General features: G+C 51.8%; 8 protein-coding genes across 8 annotated transcripts; 4 read left to right on the top strand and 4 right to left on the bottom strand.

Annotated features, from left to right (window-relative positions):
• Positions 1–86: 86 nt before the first annotated feature.
• On the top strand, positions 87–2025 carry VTN77DRAFT_1492 (uncharacterized protein; the record flags this gene model as incomplete). Its single annotated transcript, XM_069417229.1, has 3 exons — positions 87–698; positions 751–1379; positions 1428–2025. The coding sequence occupies 3 exons, from the start codon at positions 87–89 to the stop codon at positions 2023–2025; spliced, it is 1839 nt and encodes a 612-aa protein (XP_069279981.1).
• Positions 2026–3134: 1109 nt separating this feature from the next.
• Positions 3135–5096, top strand: VTN77DRAFT_1493 (uncharacterized protein; the record flags this gene model as incomplete). The annotated part of the gene is made up of 5 exons (XM_069417230.1): positions 3135–3185; positions 3240–3346; positions 3397–3627; positions 3679–4113; positions 4166–5096. The coding sequence occupies 5 exons, from the start codon at positions 3135–3137 to the stop codon at positions 5094–5096; spliced, it is 1755 nt and encodes a 584-aa protein (XP_069279982.1).
• Positions 5097–5246: 150 nt separating this feature from the next.
• Positions 5247–7091, bottom strand: VTN77DRAFT_1494 (uncharacterized protein; the record flags this gene model as incomplete). The annotated part of the gene is made up of 1 exon (XM_069417231.1): positions 5247–7091. The coding sequence occupies one exon, from the start codon at positions 7089–7091 to the stop codon at positions 5247–5249; it is 1845 nt and encodes a 614-aa protein (XP_069279983.1).
• A 1409-nt stretch (positions 7092–8500) lies between these two features.
• VTN77DRAFT_1495 (uncharacterized protein) lies at positions 8501–9362 on the top strand (the record flags this gene model as incomplete). Its single annotated transcript, XM_069417232.1, has 2 exons — positions 8501–9227; positions 9310–9362. 2 exons carry the CDS (start codon positions 8501–8503, stop codon positions 9360–9362), a joined length of 780 nt encoding a protein of 259 aa, XP_069279984.1.
• A 334-nt stretch (positions 9363–9696) lies between these two features.
• Positions 9697–11067, top strand: VTN77DRAFT_1496 (uncharacterized protein; the record flags this gene model as incomplete). The annotated part of the gene is made up of 1 exon (XM_069417233.1): positions 9697–11067. One exon carries the CDS (start codon positions 9697–9699, stop codon positions 11065–11067), a length of 1371 nt encoding a protein of 456 aa, XP_069279985.1.
• A 2733-nt stretch (positions 11068–13800) lies between these two features.
• VTN77DRAFT_1497 (uncharacterized protein) lies at positions 13801–14868 on the bottom strand (the record flags this gene model as incomplete). The annotated part of the gene is made up of 1 exon (XM_069417234.1): positions 13801–14868. One exon carries the CDS (start codon positions 14866–14868, stop codon positions 13801–13803), a length of 1068 nt encoding a protein of 355 aa, XP_069279986.1.
• Positions 14869–15584: 716 nt separating this feature from the next.
• Positions 15585–16757, bottom strand: VTN77DRAFT_1498 (uncharacterized protein; the record flags this gene model as incomplete). The annotated part of the gene is made up of 2 exons (XM_069417235.1): positions 15585–16422; positions 16483–16757. 2 exons carry the CDS (start codon positions 16755–16757, stop codon positions 15585–15587), a joined length of 1113 nt encoding a protein of 370 aa, XP_069279987.1.
• Positions 16758–17512: 755 nt separating this feature from the next.
• VTN77DRAFT_1499 (uncharacterized protein) lies at positions 17513–19452 on the bottom strand (the record flags this gene model as incomplete). Its single annotated transcript, XM_069417236.1, has 4 exons — positions 17513–18718; positions 18772–18972; positions 19054–19291; positions 19385–19452. 4 exons carry the CDS (start codon positions 19450–19452, stop codon positions 17513–17515), a joined length of 1713 nt encoding a protein of 570 aa, XP_069279988.1.
• Positions 19453–20031: the final 579 nt, after the last annotated feature.

A 20031-nucleotide genomic window follows, 5' to 3' on the forward strand; every position in this document is an offset into this window, starting at 1 on the left:
TACCGATGTAGTCCGCGTCAATTCTCGCATCGTGGATAGAGATATCCATCTTCCTTGCTGGGACGCCTGTTCAGGCGAAGCCAGAGATGCTGGTCTCATCTTCTCTGAAGCCATCGGCTCCGTCAACGTCCTTGCTCCGCTTCCTGCGAGCCCAGTCCGATGCAGTCTTCTTTTTCACGTCCAACCCGACCACAACATCATGCGCGCACGCCTCCAACGAGTCACCATGGCATCATCGCCGTTCTCGCGGCTCTGCGATGCGGAAATCATCTAGCTGGACGAATCTGACGCCTGCGCCGTGTCGGGCACAGATTGAAGCGTCGCTGTTTTCCATCATTGCTCCGACATCTAATAATAGAGATCCTAAAGCCCTACGACTGCGGCCCTCCCGTCTCAAGTCGAAGACATCTTCTTTAATCTGCCCTCTACAGTCCCTGCGAAGTAGCTCCACCAAAAGCCGCTCCTGGCTCCGAAGACTATTGGATCTGGGACGGTCGAACGAAGCGACAAAGTGGAATACTTCCCCCCAGGTCACGTCCTTTACGGACGAGGGGGCGGAAGGAAATCTCTTCAACCTGGAACGGGCTCTGGCAGCCAAGTCGTTGAACGAACCGCGGCTGCGATGTACGGAATTCGATGAGAATGGGAATGTCACGCTGGTCAATGGTGAATATCGGAAGAGCGAGTTGATTGCCAAGGTTAGTCTGGTTGGTTTACACTGGGAAATGATCTCGGACTGAATGGTTGCAGTACGGTCTTCTTCCACGAGATCTACGAAAGATTGACTCGTCGGTGCTTCCTCACATCCTCGTGCGGCCGAGTGCCATTCTCATCAGCCTGCTGCATCTGCGAGTGCTTATCAAAGCCGATCGCGTTCTTGTTTTCGACGCGTACGGTTCTACGAATTCCTACACGCAATCCGTCTTCATGTACGACCTGGAGGGCAAGTTGCGGCAAAGACAGGCCCCGGGGGCTGGTGCACTGCCGTATGAATTCCGCGCTCTCGAAGCGGTGCTGATCAGCGTGACAAGCGGCCTGGAGGGGGAGTTTGAGGGCGTCCGAGAACCAGTCGTACGGGTTCTCCGAGCGCTCGAGGAAGACATTGACCGGGACAAGCTGCGGCACCTGCTGGTTTACTCGAAGAAACTGGGCAGCTTCGAGCAGAAAGCACGTTTAGTACGAGATGCCATTGACGATCTTCTGGAAGCGGATGATGATCTGGCCGCGATGTACTTGACAGAGAGGTCCAAGGGAATTTATCGGAACGAGAATGATCATCAAGAGATTGAGATGCTGCTGGAGTCGTATCACAAGGTGTGCGATGAAATCGTCCAAGCTAGTGGGAACTTGGTTACGGCCATTCGCAACACCGAAGAAGTGTAAGTTCGTTTTTCTCTACATATGACATACAATTCTGACTTCAGCAGGGTTAAAGCGATTCTCGATGCCAACCGCAACTCCTTGATGCTCCTGGATCTGAAATTCAGCATTGGCACGCTGGGCCTTGCGGCAGGCACGCTCGTGTCGGCCTTGTATGGAATGAACCTGAAAAACTTCATCGAAGAGTCTGATCTCGGCTTCGGTGCCGTGTCGGCCGTTTGTTTGGTCTTCACCGCGGTGGTGAGCATGTACGGACTGATGAAGCTGCGCAAGGTGCAACGCGTGCGGATGTGGGGAGAGGGAATGGACACGACCGCTATCGGCCCGTTGGCAGGCCGCAATCTGGCCGTGGGCCAGCGGGGCAACTGGCGCTCTGACACGATCGAGCCGATGCTGGCGGGTCTGCCTGGCGAGGGCCGCGCGGAGAGAATGAGACGATTGAGGGAGGGTGCCCACGCAGCTGCTAGTGCTGCGGCGGTGTCCGGTGCGGAAGCGGCTCGCCGGGCGGTGGTGCCGAAACTGATGCAGCCGTCGTCGACGCAGTCGTCCGCCAAAGCCTCATCGCGGGAAAGCCGGTCTGAAAACAGGGCCGACAACGAAGATGCAGATATGAATGCAAAAGAGATCGTTGTCTCGAAGGCGTGACCTGAGTCTTTCGTCAGGAGGCAGTAAGACGTGGCTGCGCCTCGAATTTGGATGCACCAGCAGCACCAGTTTCATATAACTTCTCATCATTGACTGACCGTTTTCTTCTCTTTTTACTCTTCTTTTCCTTTTCCTCTCATGATCACTCTTTTTTTTTTACCGGCGTTAGATGGATGGATACGGAGCATGTACGGCGTCTCGTCTGAGCAATGCGGTATGGCCATTGCCGCGATTGATGTGGAATATTATGATGGCCCTTCCCCTCTCATTTCATTTCCTTCCTCTTGGGACGGACTGGGCCGGACCTGTAGTGGAGGGTAGAGTCCATGTGTGATGTTTTACGTGTATGTATTATATTTGGCAGCAGTACAGTACAGTATTCTTATGCTCTATATCCTATGCGTTGTATGTATGTACTAGATGGACATATAGATAAATAGAACGAAAGATGAGATACACTCATTTACTTTCTTCTCTTTCTCCAGCAACTGGCCTCTAGAAAGTAGATATATCAATGAGAACTGTGTATGCCAATTGCGTTCTCTATATATACTTGTAGGCCTAGAATACGGAGTACAGCGCGGCTATATTATTTATCTGTCTTATACGTGTACCGTGGAGATGCAGATAGTAATGGAAAGTGCTTGGGGGATGTAATTTCTCATACTTGTGCCAAGGCGTTTGAACTGAACGCTTGAATGTTGACTGCTTCATTCTACTTGATCCGCCTAACTTATCTTCCAAAATACGGAGTATATATAACCTCTGCGCTCTCGGCGTCACATTCGTTCTACACTTAACCCCCAGAGGAAAAAGAGCATCAGCAACCATAATTCTTTGGTCTGACCTTTAGAAAGTAACCTTCTTTTGGTTCGTGAAATGATACTACAGACCTAATCAAAGTAAAAGATATCGATGTCCAACATCCCTGGCACGTGCTTGGAACTAATCTTTCGGATACTAATGTATTTCTTACCCGACGCATTGTCCCCTCCAGGATTTTCCAGTGTTGTTTCTTGTTGATGGTCATTTCAGAAGAGATAAGTTTCGCATGCAAATCGCCTTTGATCTACATAATTCATTGATCTTTTGATTGACTTCGAACTAGGATGCGGCAGCGGAAGAAGGCAGTGGCATGTGTCCGCTGTCGACAGATGAAGGTTACTACATCTCAAGACTCACCGAGTTCGCGAGGCTAACTAGGATTCATCAAGCTGGGATGTGATGCTCCTCAACGGTTCCCTTCGTCATGCTCTCGGTGCCAGCGAAAAGGCCTGCACTGCTCAGTCGACCCTTCGTTCAAACGAGTAGCAAAGAGAGAGTATGCACACGTATACCAGTCTTGCATAGTACACGGGCTAACCAACGCAGACGCTTAGATGCTCTAGAGAAAGAATTGAAAGAGATAAAACAGCGTCTCAGGTCTACTTCTGAAACGAATAACCAGCGGAGTGTTGAAGTATCTCGTCCAGCCACGCCCTCGCCTGAGGTTGACGTATTCCAGCCTGCGCAGGCTGTCACGGAAAGCAGCAATCTGGAGTCCCCCAAAGCAATGGGAGGCGTCGAGCTTGACTCAACCACTATCTCCGACTTGTTTAAAGAGCAAGTCTCCCCGTTATAGAGATTGCGAGCTCATCGCTTACTTCCTCCAAGGTATTATTTGCATTATCATGAGAAATTCCCAATCCTCCCTGAATCCTCCGTCGTGCTGGATAACTACGATGCGTGCCCTCTCCTCTTCTGGACGGTGATGATGATCGCCTCCAAGGAATCTCCTCAACACAAGCACCTATTTCCGGCAGTGACGGGTGTGGTCACATCGCTGGCGTCGATCATCTCGCCGCCTGCTGAGCAATCACTACACCTAATCCAGGCTCTGCTGCTTCTCTGTAACTGGCCACCTCCTTACGGTGCCACGATTCATGACAATTCATGGACTTACTGCGGCCTGGCTGTCACCTACGCCCTTCGTCAAGGTCTTCATCGACCCCATCATGTATCCGACTTTGTGTACGAGGCTGAATTCGACGTAACGACGATGAGAGAACGGAAAAGGACGTGGTTGGCATGTTTTATAGTGAGCCAGAGGTAGTCAATTCCATATTTAATCTGCTAATGCATGCTGATGAGATATAACCAGGGCGAGTATTTTACACGGCCTACCAAGCCTATTGAGAGCCGATCACAGTATCCTCGAGACTCTCACCTCGAAACCATCGTGGCTGCCAGACGCACTCTACCATCAACTCCAAATCGCCCATCTGAGTGGCAAATTTTGCAATATTCTCGGCAATCATGAACTGACGAGCACTGGACTCTTGCCAAACCCAGCATCGCTGATCCAGATGTTTGACGTCGAGCTGCAAACCCACGAAGCCCAGCTCGCACAAAAATGGTCCCGGGGTGACTACATGTTCTTCCTCGCGACCAGGCTGCACTTGTACGCTTTTGCTCTGACGGATCCCGCCGTCACAGACGCTGATGGTGGCCTCGCCGGTGGACTGCACTCTGAGTTTCTCGCTCACGCTTATCTCGCTGCAATGAGTCTGCTTCAATCAGCGGTCGACTCGCCAACGGGCCTCCGCTACTGGTCGATGTATCAAGGCCGCGACGCCGTGAACGCCGCCTTCTTCCTTCTCAAACTCGTCGGCGGCAACCATGAATTTGTCGACCACGCCCAGGCCAGGAACATGATCCACAAGTTCTGGGAGCTGCTCCGGGAACAGTCCCGGGTCGAAGATGACCACATCGCGAGGTTGTGCGCCATCATCGAGTATCTGAGCCGTAGCAGCAGTCGCGGGAATCAAGAAGATCGAGATCAACTCTCGCTGAGGGTTCGATCGCGGATGACGGCCAACCTCATTATCGACGCCGTGTGGCGTGCTCGCGACCGATTCAGCCAGTCGGTCAAGGCTCAGCGTCCGAAGGACTACACGTCGGCGGCGGCTGTTGAAAGAGCGATGACAGAACTGGATAATCAGATTCTGTCTCCGCTTGACGGTGCGGGCGATTGGACCTCGTTCTTTGAGGGTTTGAATTCCAATATGCCGGATCTCGGGATGGGGGCGTAAGATTGGCATTCTTCATTATCTATAATTACATCGCATCAATACCCTTCTGTTTCTCTCGACTCGCACATCCTTTGTCATGTGAGGAAATGAAGAGCCATTTTATATTGCAGTCTTCACCAATACGTCGACAATTCAACCCCGAACATGCTCTCAAATCCAATCCCTCGAAATCGGCACCTGCAGATACATCAACGGCACATGCTGTTGGGAGCCATGCATATCCACATCGCCAAACTTGCCGGACACATTCGGCCGTTTGATAGTGGCCTTGAACGCGCGCGCCTGGTCCCAGAACAAACAGGCAATGACGTCCTCCTCTGGAATGCGATACAGTCGCGTGATGGTGTCCACAGAGAGAACATTACTCTTTTTAACCGTTTGGAAAACCTCCTCCTCGTCGAACATCACGTCCATCGTCAACTCGTATGGACCGGCGTTCTTGGTGCGGATCACAGCGGCGATGTCGCCGAGATACGAGAACCCTTCCGGAGGATCGGGCTTGAGGAAGGGTCTTTTCGATGATGCAGTGATCGCTGACGCTTGCGCGGTTGCTTTCGCTTCTTCATTAGGGTTCTGGTTTATTGGGAGAGTTTTCGGTTGACTGAACCTGCCCGCACCTTCGATCGTCCGCTGACTGATCGGGAAAAGACGCACGGGATCGGTGACTGGGAGGACATGGTAGATGCAGAACTCGCAGACCTCGCCCATGGGGATATCGAACGGGGGGAACGGCATGGCCAGATTCCCAGCCGTCGCCAGCTGATGCGGATACGGCCCATGGACGCAGGCCAGCCGGGCAATGCTGCTAACGTGGGTTGCCTGTTGCTGCGTCGGCGCCCACACCTCTCCACAGATACCGACCTCCTTGGGGAGGATATCCGCATCAGGCTCCAGCGAACCCATGACGGCGTTCCTCCCGTATTGATGGAATTCCAGCCCGAAAGGGTACGACACCCGGCTCTTGACATACTCCTTGACTCGTCGCAGGAAATTGTCCAGCTGGGATATCAGGATCGGATCACGGAAGCCCCCGAAGAAGGTCGCTCGGTATCCCAACACGCGCGCCCCCTCGAGTTTCACCGTGTAGGTCTCTGCCGGATCGAACCGGCCGCCCCGGACACGCACGGTGCGGTTGTCAGGGAGCTGTTCGTACGTGGCGGCCTCGAGATGGAGCGCGCCTCCGGGACCGATCAGGATGTCCGGCCGGGTCTTCTCGTACAGGGTATGGGCGGCCACCGAGGTGACGGTGCAGCGCGACGCCGGGTCGAGCGGGACGATGTCGAAGCTGTCTTTGCGCACGGTGGCCAGTGCCGCAGAGCTCTTGGGGGTCGAACAGAGGGCGCCACACTCCATGATCTTGCCCATATGGTACGCAATCCCGAGATTGGTGAAGCCGTGGTACACGCAGAACGCAGCGTACGGCGCCGGGTCGTACGCGCGGCCACCAACGATGATATCAAAATCAGGATGTTCCCGCATCGCCTGGACATACGGCTCCAGACCCATCTGGGCAACGATGCGAGTGGCATCGTCGATATCGGACGGCTTCAGCGGCGGCACTGCCTTGCTGCAGGGTGCGACGTCACCCTGCTCGAGACTAGAGCGGACAAGGTCCTTCTCGATCTCCGCGTAGATGGTGACGATCTTCATAGACCGATACCCCTTTCGTGCGATGAGATCGGTGATGATCTCAACAAACAGATCGACATGCTCGTTGGCGCCGTCTCCGCCCGCCGACCCGATCAGGACGGGCACCCGGTGGAGATGGCACGCCGCCAGGAGCAGATCCAGATCGCGCTCGTAGGCCTCGCGCGGCACGGTGGTGTGGCCCAGCGCGAGCTTCTGCGGACCGCTGTCGGTCGAGCCGCTGTCGGCGATGATGGCGTCGACGCCGTCGTCAAGGGCGGTCCAGAGATGGTCTTCTCGTAGGCCGTAGCCGAGCATGCCGATGGGGGTGAAGATTTTCACTTCGTCGCAGCTCTTAAGGGGACGCATTTTTCCAAGAACCAATAACGAATCACAAACAGTCAAAGCAATGTCAAATATCTAGTATATGATATCTGTCTTGCCGTAGTGTGGACAGCCAGACGTAGTCAATATTTGATCTGGTCTTGATCCTGTCGAGATCTCCTGAAGGAATATCCAGTTAAATATATGTAACAACAACCGCAATCGTGTACATGCGAGCAATTATAGATCCGGCCAGGTCGTACATGTACCTGTACAACAACTGTACCAGTTAGGTAAGTAGTAGTTGAATTCTATTGATCTTGTCAGTCAGTTCGTCAGCTCAGATCTGGACTCCCAAAAAAGACAGGAAACTCAATTTGGCAGATATCTGATATATTATTGCTATTTACGCCATTACAAAAAAAGCAGAAAGATCCAGTCTTATTATATCATGTCTGGTTTCCTAATTAATTCCCTACCTCGGTCCGACGCCGACGTCGCAATTGGTGCCGAAATCGCAGGTCAATTGTGATTGGCTGGACAGCACGGTAGTACTACCTACTAGTACCAAAATGGATATTAACGAATACGGCAGCAATAGAGCTAGGTACCTAGCTGTTCGACATCATTATTACTACTAGGTCTAAGACAATTCAAAGACTAATTTCAATAATTACTTATTTCTTCCCCTGTGATTTCTTTTTTTTGTTGTTCCTTGTTCAAGGATTGAGAGTAATATCCACAGTCTCAGGTTAGGGATCCTTCTTTAGGGCTACCAGGCAACAGCCCTGATATCAGCCATGACGCGGGCCCAGACGATGACGATACTCTTATCCATCGAATGTCCAGGAAGCTACACTTATGGTCATCTTTCTCCTCTCCTTGGAACACCCAGGAGGGATCAAGTCTGTCTAGACAATGAGCGAAAATACTACCTACTCTGGAGACGTTGTGACACCTGCACAGCTGTTGCTCTGGTCGTCTGATGGATATGCTGGTCGAAATCTACGTTGTCATACCTCCAGGTTCACGATAATGCGCAGTCGTCGAATCTAGGGCCAATTTTATTTTTGACTGACATGCTCGACTCGGCGTCTTTTGGTCAGCGCGAATATTCATTCGCATCTGTCCTGACAAAACATGAGATCATCTACCTATGGTTACGACATTGACTACCAAAAGGTACAGCTACAAGCTGCGTTGCCGTTATTAGGCAGCATCTTCCCCGCTTCTCCTGACGTGTTGGAGGACTCTGATGCTGCCTTGCTAATCGCTCAAGCTCCTAGTTGGCTGAACATAGATCTCTTTCTTCTTGCTTTCTTTCTCTCCTGTGTTCCTTTCTCATTTGATCAGGGATGAAAATCGAGAGATTCTACCGAATTGGACCTCCGTCCAGACGTTCATTCTGGTCTAAGATAAAGAGTGCCATTATTGTCAAGACCGAATCGACAAAGATGAAGGCCCGTCCCAGAAAGCCCAACGTGGGATCCCGCACAACGGCGAAGTCCTCTAACAGGGCTATAAGCAAAGTGAGCAAACCTAGCAGGTCGAAGGACACTCCCACTGGCCGGAGAGGATTTCGAGAGTGCATAATATGCGCCACTAGCAAGCCGACTGGACGCAATCGGTCGTGCTTCCCCCAGCTCGAGAGCTGCAACCACGAGCCTCTTACATGTACCGAGTGCTTTCTCAAGCACATCACCGTCACCCTGGAATCCCACGAACCGGCCATTCCCGCGCGGATGAAGGCCATGGAGAGGGTACGAAAGAAGGTCTGGGCGCTCTGCAGCTGCCCCCAATGTGGTGGCTCCCTCACCGAGAAGGACCTCTTCCCGAAGCTGTCCGCAGACGATCGGGATCGTCTTGACCGAGTCATTTCCCGCAAGACCCTAGAATCCCATCCCCACTGGGTCTGGTGCTCCTCCGCGAAGTGCCGATCGGGACAGCTCCATGATCCCAAAAAGGGAGGCGCGCTGGTGACTTGCAGCGCGTGCGGTCGCAGGAGCTGCTTCTTCCACGCAGCCCCCTGGCACAAGGGGTATACGTGCGCCGAGTTTGACCGCATCCATCCGCTAGGAGAGAACTCGCTGAGAAGTGAAGCGCTTGTGAAGGAGATCAGCAAGCAGTGTCCGGGATGCAAACGCAGGGTGGAAAGGGACGGTGGTTGCAACCATATGTACTGTAAGTGCGGCTGTCCGATGCAGAGAAGAGAAACAATAATATCCGACATTGATCACGCAGTTCACTGACAATGTTCACCTAGGCATCAAATGCTACCTGAAATGGGACTGGGATAGGGTCCAGTATGACGTGTAATAAAGAAGAAGAAGAAGGAAAACCATCTAGGTCTCATCCACCAACCCTGTCAGGCCCACACGGCATGCAGGCCTCTAGCAGCACTACTTCTTATTAATAGAGCGGTGGATTAGAGAGTATTGCGGTTGTCGACACTCTCATTTGAGTTCTATATTCTAAATTAAATTACCTATAAGTCGGCGCAGAAATGTGAACTCTTGGAGTGGGAGTTTTGGGCTACTGGCGAGCGTCGGTTTAATTTGGACTTGACTCACAGTACGGCGTGGCAGAGGCAGAGTTAACTCCATTTTAAAAGGGCGTAGATAAGGTGTTTAGACACTTTCAACTGCCCAACATGCATGAACCAGCTATTGTAAAGGACCTGAACGACTATCATCTAGATGTTCTCGGACAACAGCCATTACTCAAGATATATACTCAGATATGCTGTTGCTTTTCAGTGGCCGATGCTTCCTCACATTCAGCAATCATCAACACGTTGACGAATGGTCTCGAACGACTGTCCGCGAGCTTTCCATGGCTAGCAGGCAAGGTCGTCAACGAAGGTTCAGGCGAAGGCAATTCAGGCATCTTCAAGATCAAACCATTGGAGAAAATTCCTCGTCTGGTCGTGAAAGATCTCAGACATGACCCCTCCATACCAACAATGGACGCCCTCAGACGAGCCAACTTCCCCTTCAGCATGCTAGACGAAACCATCATTGCACCTTGCAAAACCCTCCCAGGAAGCTCCGACGAATCCGCATCAGACTCAGCACCAGTCTTCCTCCTCCAAGCCAATTTCATCACCGGCGGCCTCCTGCTCACCTTCGTCGGCCAGCACAACGCAATGGACATGACTGGCCAAGGTCAGATCATCCATCTCTTCTCAAAAGCTTGCCGCAATGAACAATTCACAAGCGAAGAACTGTCATCCGGCAACCTTGCCCGCCGCAACCTCATCCCCTTACTCGACGACTCCTACAAACAAGGCTCCGAGCTCGCTCGTCAGATTGTGAAACCCACTCCATCTCATCCCCCTCCAAAATGCACCTGGGCCTACTTCACCTTCCACCCCACCTCGCTCACCGCTCTAAAATCACTCGCCACAAAAACAATCACCCTCCCCTCAGGCTACATCTCCACCGACGACGCCCTCAGCGCCTTTATCTGGCAATCCGTCATCCGCGCCCGCCTCCCCCGCTTAAATCCCACAGCTGAGTCAACACTCGCCCGCGCTGTCAATGTACGGCATTATCTGGATATTTCACAGACGTACCCGGGACTTGTGCAGAATATGACGTATCATACGTACACGCTTCAGAAGCTGGTTGAGGAGCCGTTGGGCGGTGTCGCATCACAGCTTCGTTCGGCTTTAGACCCCAAAACATCGAATCTAGGGTACAACACCCGTGCCCTCGCAACCTTCCTCAACCGCACACCAGACAAAAACATCATCTCCTTCACAGCGACGCTTGACCTATCAGTGGACATCATGATCAGTTCGTGGGCGAAGTTAAACTGTTATGAACTTGATTTCAACCTTGGATTGGGCAAACCTGAGGCTGTGCGGAGACCGCAATTTGAGCCGGTCGAGAGTTTGATATATTTGATGCCTAGGACGCTGGACGGTGAGATTGCAGTTGCGATTTGTTTGAGGGATGAAGATATGGAGAGGTTGAGGGCAGATGAGGAGTTTGCGAAGTATGGGAGGTATATCGGGTGACGGATAGCCCACAAGAATAGTGGGAGGTGAGAAGAGCCTGTAGCAATGTGTAATTGTGATGGCAAGGACAAGGATCTTGACCAAATGCGAGATCGAATCGAAAAGGTCAGCCAAGGACATAGGCAAGGTGTTGTCAGCGTACCTAACACCTATGGTGCGACCGAAGTTTGAATCATTTAATCTTCCCAGTTACCTGGCTCTGATCAGTGGGTTCAACTTCTGTCATTACTTTGTCTTTCGCTACTAAGTACCCTTGATTCCCATGAGCTTAAAGCTGGAGTTGATCATGATTCACCCATACTGAAGGCAGTCAACACTCAAAAATGCTGGAAATTGCTCTGAGACATGCTATAAAATCTAATGTCTAACTAGGCTATGACCACGTCAGAACTGTAACAATTAGCTTTGTTTTTGGAACCTTCCAAGCTTCGGCTTGATAGCATGGCTGCTCAATTGTCGCTCAGTCAGCTCTTGTTTCTACAATGAAACGAAATGCAATGCGATGTCCTTCTCCCTTCCAGGAGAAAGATGAGACCGAAAAGACTTCGAGTTCGCTGTGTTTGTCAATAATCACATGATGTGATAGGATATCATCTCGTTCATCTGATCTTTCTTTTACCCCTCGAGTTCGTTCAAACATACATTACGATTTATGACCTTTTTTGTAGTATTTTCTTTCTTCCTTTTCTCTATGTCACTATCTTAATCAATTCATCAGATTTGCTATTATTTCATTCGCATAGGCGGGCTCATTTGAAACAAACAAACTTTTTTCTTCTCTCTCGAAGCCATGAAAGCTGAATTCAAGCAGCAATATCTTGTGTTTATAGTCCTTGTCTTTTTTTTGCATCTTGTCTCTGCTTTGTTGGACTTCTGACTACGACATCCTTCATCAAAGCATCTGTTAGAGATGAGTTGAAGCAGGCAACCAGACTGACCGACAGTCTAGATTCGCTAATGTCGGATTCAGACCTGGTAGAGGGCTCCTCTGCTATTGTCAAGGGGGTTACCGATCTTTCCAGGGAAGTGGCGGAAAACTCCCGAGTCTGAAGGCGGCCAGTGTGCAGATCGACAATTTGCTGGCGGAGATCAATATCAACAGACAGTCATCACAACATGAACTCTCCAAGCGTGACTTATTGGGCAATCTGCTCGGTGGTCTGTCAGGCCTGTCAAATTCTACCGGCTCATCAGGTGCAAACACAAACCCCATTGGTAGTCTTGGAAATCTCCTCGGGGGACACGCGCCGTCCAAAACCTCAGCAGGAGGACTCGGTAGCCTCTTCAGCGATGGCTTCAGTTCATTTCTTTCCGGGTTTACAGGGAGCCTCGATGGCGCTGCAACCTCATTAGGTGTTGGTCTGGGCATGGGAGCTGCATAGGGGTTGAACCTGAACACACCAGCTTGCGTATCTCAAGTGGCCAGCTCTGCCGCCGTCGCCAATGGAGCGAATCCCACCGGCTTCACAGCAGCAGTTGTTCCCCTGGTTACGAACTCTAGCTTGCTGAAGACGCAAGATCTGGGCCAGGCAGCGTTTTCCCTAGCCCAAGGTGTCGGTAACGGCACTGCATCTGGCTTATGACTCACTAATGAGACTTTTGTGCCCCTAAAGGGATCCGATCTGTCCACATTGGCAGGGAACCTTGGAATAGAGATATCTGAACCCATTGCCGGAAGTACCAGGCTGTCTTAGATCTTTAACTCTCTTTCCTCAGCAGCCGAGAGCAATCTTGGTCGGGCAGCACTTTCCCTAGCACAGGGTATAGGCAACGACACATCGTCTGGCTTGTGACTCACAAACAACACTTTCTCCCCTTTGGAAGGATCTGATCTGTCAGCATTGGCAGGAAACATTGGACTGGGAATATCTGAACCCACTGCTGGAAGTATCAATCTGCATCAAGTCTTCTTCAAGTCGCATTCCTCAGCAGCAGCCGGGAGCAGTCTCGGCCAAGCAGCATTTTCCCTAGCTCAAGGGATCAGAAATGGAACAGCATCAGGCTTGGGACTGACAAAGCCCTCTTTCTCTCCCTTCCCGGGATCGGATCTCTCTGCTTTGGCAGGAAATATCGGACTGGGAGTGTCAGAGCCAATTGCTGGGACTGTCAATCCATCTCAGGTATTGTCCTCCCTCTTCGCTGGTAGCAAGCAAGCATGACCTCGGCCAGGCCGTCTTCTCCCTGCGCTCAGGGGATAGGAAATGGGACATCCTCTGCGTTAGGTCTCAGTAAGAAGACCTTCACTCCCTCAAGTAGATCCGACATTGCAGCGTTGGCTGGGAATGTTGTTGGACTGGGAATCTCGGAGCCAATTGTTGGGAGTATTAACTTGTCTAATATCTTGAACTCTGCTTTGTCTGGAACTGGGTAACAGTCATTCGCAGCTCAGCTTCCCGGCGCACTGGGAGGCGCTGGGAAAGGTCTAGGCGAAGGGTGTCGCCCCAAGGCTCAGGGATCGTGAAATCCTCATTCATCAGCGGTAGCCACTCTATCTACAGCTTCGAATGATCATCCGGACATTCCTGGGATCACCGAGTCCTTTTCGCGAAGTCTCTCATCGTCATTTTTTGGGATCTTCCAATCTATCAGCTCTAGCTGCGGGCACCTGTAATATACAAAACTCCCTCACCGCACAACTACCAAGCGTGATCAATGCCAATATCTAATTAAACACTACAGCTAGCAGAAATAGCCAAACATCACTTCCACAAGACAGCATGCTGCTCGACAAGTCTACACGGCAATCCCCATCCTCCCCTCCTCAATAGCCACCCGCAACTCTTCCGGGTCCTCCCCGCGCTCATTCAGCACCCACAGCAGCGTATCGCCAAACGTCTCGCCGTTGTTCCGGAACCACTCGCCCAGCGACTGGATGTAGTTCTCGACGTGCTCCCTCAGCGGCGCGTTCTCGCGCAGCCAGAGCACCTGCGCCGGGTCCAGCTTCAGCATGTCCTGCACGACATAGTAGTGCGGGATCTCGTCGCCCCAGCCTTCCTGGCCCGGGTCGTGGAAGAGGTCCATCCGGAGGCGGGAGTTGTATGTGGCGGCGCTTTTCGCGGAGGGGTTGGTGGGGTGGGCGGTGTAGAATTCAGTTGTCGCGTTGCGCTCGATGCGGAAGTATGAGCTTGTTGATAGATTGTTCTGGTAGTTCAGATGGATGTTGAAGGACAGCGGCTGCGTGTTGTCGGGGTACCGCTTGCGGAACTTGCGCTGGATGGTGCCGTTACTCGGACAGATGTGGTTCTGCACCACGTCCTGGATCACCAACCGCAGATCCTCAATCTCCGCCAGCTCCTCGGTCGACCAGTTATGCAACAGCTGCGCACGCTCGACGACGACGGTACGAATGCGACGGGAGAAACGGTCGTAGAGACGGTTATGAAACGCACGGTGATACAGCCACAGCCGATAGACCGCGCGACGAAGACGATATCGCTCCTCGTCGGTCAGCAATCGGCGATTCACGTAGTCGACTTTCCACTTCTTCAACGGATAGATAGCTTCCCACTTCTGAGCCACCCGGCCAACTTCCACAATTTGTTTCAGGAGCGCGTCGGACATGGACGCGCCGCGGGTGAGATGGGCGGGTTGGCTGGCATTCTGGGTGACCAGTTGGATGATGTCGTCCAAGGGCCCGAACTCCACCTCCGCCGCGCGCACGAGTATTGACAGTTTCTGCGAGGTGGAGAACACATGACGCAGTCGGCGGTTGGTGGCGGCCAGGTGCAGGACATCGGCGACGGTGTCGCAGGAGCGAAAAATATGGAGCAAAAGCTCCGGGGCTAGGTGATCTAACTGCATAATGATCTAGGTGAAGTCAGCAGGAAGACACGTAGTAATTTCCTGTGCAGCAACAACCTTGTACTTTTTCTCCAACTTAGATACGTTCGAAGAGCTCGAAAGAAGATATTCAGGTATGAAAATGTTTAATCTGCTTGTAAAATCTCGCGAAATGATAGTGATTATTGCGCCTCGAACATCGACGGCCTACACGCTCAAACACGTCGCAAGCCGTCGTCTCAACACGATACGTTTAGCTGACGACCACCCCGTCGTTGGGGCTGACTGGAAGGGAAAGAGATGCATGTCTAAAGGAAAGCGCAAAACAAAAAGCAAGGACAGGTTGTAGGTTCAGCAACCCTGCAGGGCCGCTAGAGATAGGGACAGCCATCGCGGGGGAGGTGGGTTGTCAAGGGAAGTTGATGTTGTGACGAACGCCATCTTTATATTGTTGCGCTTATGTAAGCAGTAGCAGCTGTCGAATGAGATGAGACAAAAGTACTGCAGCACATCACAGAATAGAAGGTCCAAGGCCAGCAAATCATATTGTATCAAAACAATAACTTTTAGTATCGTAAGAGTAATACATCACACCAGACGCCAAAGCAAGATACACATGTACGATGTCAAATCAAATCAATGCACCATGTCCCAGGATATCGACCTCAATGACCCTCTAGAGAGTATAAAAGAAAGGAAAAAGACAGAACGAAAGAAATGTACAAAAGACGATTTCTTCATCCAAAAACTTCCCGCGTATCCAACGCGTCTCGTTTCTTTCCTTCCTCCAATCCCAAGGCAGTCTTCTTCATCACCCGGTCCGCCTGCATGTCCCGACGCTGGGCGTACCGAGCCGCCTTCGCAAGCCGGATCTCGCGCCGGACCTGGTTGGGGCTGACATACTCCTTGTTCTCGTAGATAACGGGCCCGCCAAAGCTGCCTTCGAGGATGACGATCGGCGTCAAGACGAAGCGGGGGCCGATCTCGACGAGCGAGATGTCCGGTCCACCATCTCTCTTGACGATACCCTTGTCCTCCTCTCCGTCTGCACCGGGTTTCTTGCTGCCCTTTTCCGACTCGCGGATCTCGTAGACTCGGATCCAGATCTTGCCATCCACGCCGAAAATGCCGATGATGCGGTCGATGAAGGGCTTCACGCCCTTGACGCGCTTCGGCACGCAGAACACCTTGCGCAGCATCTCCCTGATCAGGCCGCGATACTCGGTGCCTTGCTTGCCCATGTTGGGACCATTCTCGTCAAACGAGCGATCGAACACGACGATACCTCTCCCGCCTTTCAAGCAGTTGCCCGCAAAGCCTGTGCCCATCTCGCCCATCGTGTGGATATTCGTGACGGAGAACTTGATCGTGGGGCCGTTCGGCGGCAGCGAGAGCCACAGGTAGAGGTCCTGCCCGCGCTTGCGCGCCTCGAGGAAGAACACGACGTTGCAGGAATGCAGGTCCGCGAGGTCGTTGAGCAGCAGGTTGTAGCCGCCGTTCTTTTTCGTGTCGAGCTTGTTCTCCTTGTGCGTGTGGGGGAGCAGCGCCGTCAGATCGGCCAGAAGATGTCGGTGTCTGAGTCGTTAGCCAGAAATTCAAATTCAAAACAGCAACCACAGATAGATGTAGTCCTACCGATGCGTAACCCCTCTAGAGGTAAGCATAAGAATCCTCGTCTTGGGCATAAGCCCGGCATTATTATTTTTCGTCTGCTGTCCCGATCCCAATCCTGATCCAGACTCCTTGCCATTTTCCTCATTCTGCTCTCCTTCTTCCTCCTCGCTGTCGCTACTGTCGTCCACGCCGTCCATCAAATCTTCCATGGCGACATCCTCGTCATCCCCCGCCAGAGGGCGCTTCTTTTCCTCCTTCTTCTGCTTCTTGGAGATGGATTTGTACACGGAAGCCATCGTATATGTATATGCCCGGTCCCAACCGAACTGCAATGAATTATTGAATTGAGTCGCTGCGGGAAATATCCAAGCTTTATTTTATCATCAACAGTCCTGGCAGAACTTTTTTTTCCCGTGGTCGGGAACATCTTGACCGCCTTCCGCTTTGGTAACTTCCTTCAGCGCAGTGGGTCTAGAAGGTCTATACCTGATTAGGAAGGAGTTCGCATGGATCCATGGATGGGGATTTCGTAGGTGATGTTGATGAAAGTACCTGTATTGACAAGTATATAGATGCACACGACGGTCCATGTCCCTCGAACCTAACAAAAACCACCTTCGATCTCAAAACAAGTCAAGTTCGTCTCTCTCTCTTCTGCCTGTAGTTCATCCCAGCAATAGACTGATCTCTTGATTAATGGACTCTATTTTACTCTACCACTATCAAATGAAAACGTCGCGTGGTGAATCGCTATACATGCAAAGGCTTTGATCAAAGGAAGAAACGAACTTTGGAACGATTTTGGAAGAATGTCATGACACCTATCAGAGATGCAAACTGGAATTAAGGAATCCATCGCAGTATATCATATTATAATATCGGACTGGGGATGGGGATATCAAGTGAAAAAGGGAGGAAAGAAGAAAAAGAAGAGAAAGAAGAGAAGAAAGAAAGACATAAGAAAAGCATCTGCGTAGCCATGTCTCGCGCAGCTCAAACATTCTGATACTCCTTCATTGCAACTGACATCGAACGCAATTGCTATATGCCATCATCGGAAAGCACCTCCATACTGACCGTACCGAGATTGCTGAGGATAAGACGAAGTCCAAGGACCGCTCACAAATTGCGGGTCCGTCAACTCTGGACGATGTGCTTCCGAACCAGCCAACTCGTTGACAGTGCCGAATGGGTAAAGAGACTGTTGCTGCTGCTGAAAAGAACCCTGCGCAGGCACCGCAGCTTGGCTGACTTGGTTTTGTGTTGGGTGCGTATAATGGCTTGCGCCAACCTGGCTGTCGGGCAGTTCCGCTACCGCACCGGAGTCATTGAGTTGCTGGGTTGTGGAACCAAAGTGACTGCTCAAGGATGTATTGCTGTGCTGAGTCGATAGGATACTGGATTGGGTTCCAGGATAAGACGTCCCAAATGGAACGGCTCCCAGTGGGGAAGTATTGGCGAAGCCTGATGCCGTGGCGGGAGGCGTGGACATGCTTGAACTGTTGGAGGTGAACAACGAGCTCTGCTGTCCTGCTTGGTATGATGGATATTGCGAGTATGCGTTTGAAGTGTGGAGCTGCCCATGTTGATTGACAAGCCCTGGTGGTCCTTGGACTCCCGAAAAGCTCTGCAGACTGCCTTGTATAGTGTGACTGGACTTCCCGAAGGGGTCGAGTGGTTGTGCTGAGAATGGCTGGCTCACGCCAGCATGCCCGTATGCATTTACCGTCTGCGTTGCTGGATACGCACTGGTAAAAGACTGGTTTGGCTGCTGAAGAGGGTAAGCAGGAGATAGCTGGTTGTACTGCGATCCTCCAGGGTTGGGTGATGCTTGCGTCATCGAGGGCTTCGTAGACAGAGGAACTGTAGGCTGAGGTCCCAGTTGCCATTGAGGCTGCGTGACGGAGGGCACTGAAACCTGAGAACTACCCATACCTGAGAGAGTAGTCGTCGCAGACGCCTGGTACTGATTCAGGCCTGAAGGCATCATCGGCTGGACTGGATAATGCTGAGAGGACGAAGCGGATAAGGCGAATTGAGACGAAAGACTGCCGGAATGATTAACAGCGTAATTCCCAGCAAAACCAGCTACTGGTTGTGGGGAACTCCCGTTGAGACCAGACACGCTGTGAGCCTGAGCGACTGGAGCTTGGCCGACGGCCTGCTGCCCAGCAGGCTGGTATTGTGGTGTACTCCCCGTGTACGTCCCGAGCTGACCGCTTGAGGAGTAACCAAACGAATTCTGTTGGTGGCCGTTCTATTCCCACGTCAATTCACTTGCACGATATCTTTGTACACGCCGTTAGATACCTGATACTGCGACAAAACCCCCATCAGGCCATGACCCGATGAGGCAGCCCCATACGCCCCTCCCGGATGACTCTGTTGTGTGTGCTGGGTATATTCGTTCGACTTAGCGTGGAAAAGTTGGTTTGGCAACCTGTTCAGCATTCCAGCCGCCATCTGCGAAAAGCCGCCATGCTGGGGATTGCCCTGTGAGCCAAAGAAGCTCTAATATAACCACCATTATCAGCCCCCGACGCTTATCCACATTTTGCACACAACAACATATTACGAGACGCTGCCTCATACGGAGATTCCGGCCCTTTCAGTCCCGTTCACGCTTCCGCCTGCAGCCAGCCCTGCCGCTGCCTGCGGACTGTTCGTCTGCGGTCTCGAGCCNGGCGCCCGTGTCGGCCCAGTTTCGGAGGACGTCGGTGTCGTCGAGGGGGTGAGGATGACTGGTTCTGTGGGAATCTCCCATTGCGACTTGCCTGTCGCTCGCTGGACATAGTACCATTTGCGAGAGAGGCCTTCCCACTGGGCGAGCCTAAATTAGAACCACAATTCGAATTAGCAATCTTCATCAGGATCACACACACATTCTGACAGAAACGAAATGAAAAAGATAGGAAGAGATTACCACCCCTCTGGCAATGCAGGCGGTGGAGACGATGGCCCAGCGCTGTCTTGCGGCGCTTCCTGGGCCATGATCTGCGGCGGTAAACAGCGAAGGGATGGAAACTTTCCCTATCGCCGTGGGACAGTAAAGAGAAGAAAGATGTAAGAGAAAATAAAATGCCAAGCTTGATACGAAGTGATATGCTGGCGTCAGGATTAATTCCAGCTTGTGGAGTTAGTAAGGAGGTGGGAGAGATGATGTCTGTCCGTTGAGGCCCAACTCGTGGGGACCGACCCTTGATCCGAACCCTTTCCTTTGGGCTGCAACAAACAAGTGCGGAACAGCCCCGTCCTGTACGTACTTCTGGATCCTCGAAGCCGTCTTATAGTTTTGCTTCACATATTAACAAGAGAAATGGACAAACGAGGTCAGCAAAGATGGCTCTCTGCTGACTGGTGCACGTACCACGATGACTCCAGGTGGGTCGTATATTAACTCCTTATCGCCGGTGGGGCATGGCAGATTGATTGATACGGTGACATCTGACGCAGATGCATAGAACTATTATTTGAATCGTCTATGTATAACCCTTCGTATTATTCATTGATTTTGACTATTGAAAATACTGCAAGATCTAGCTGATGTCCAAAATCAATCACTTTCTCTGT

This window comes from Rasamsonia byssochlamydoides (genome assembly GCF_041956645.1).
Source record: "Rasamsonia byssochlamydoides strain NRRL 3658 unplaced genomic scaffold VTN77scaffold_13, whole genome shotgun sequence".
Classification (NCBI taxonomy): Eukaryota; Fungi; Ascomycota; class Eurotiomycetes; order Eurotiales; family Trichocomaceae; genus Rasamsonia; species Rasamsonia byssochlamydoides.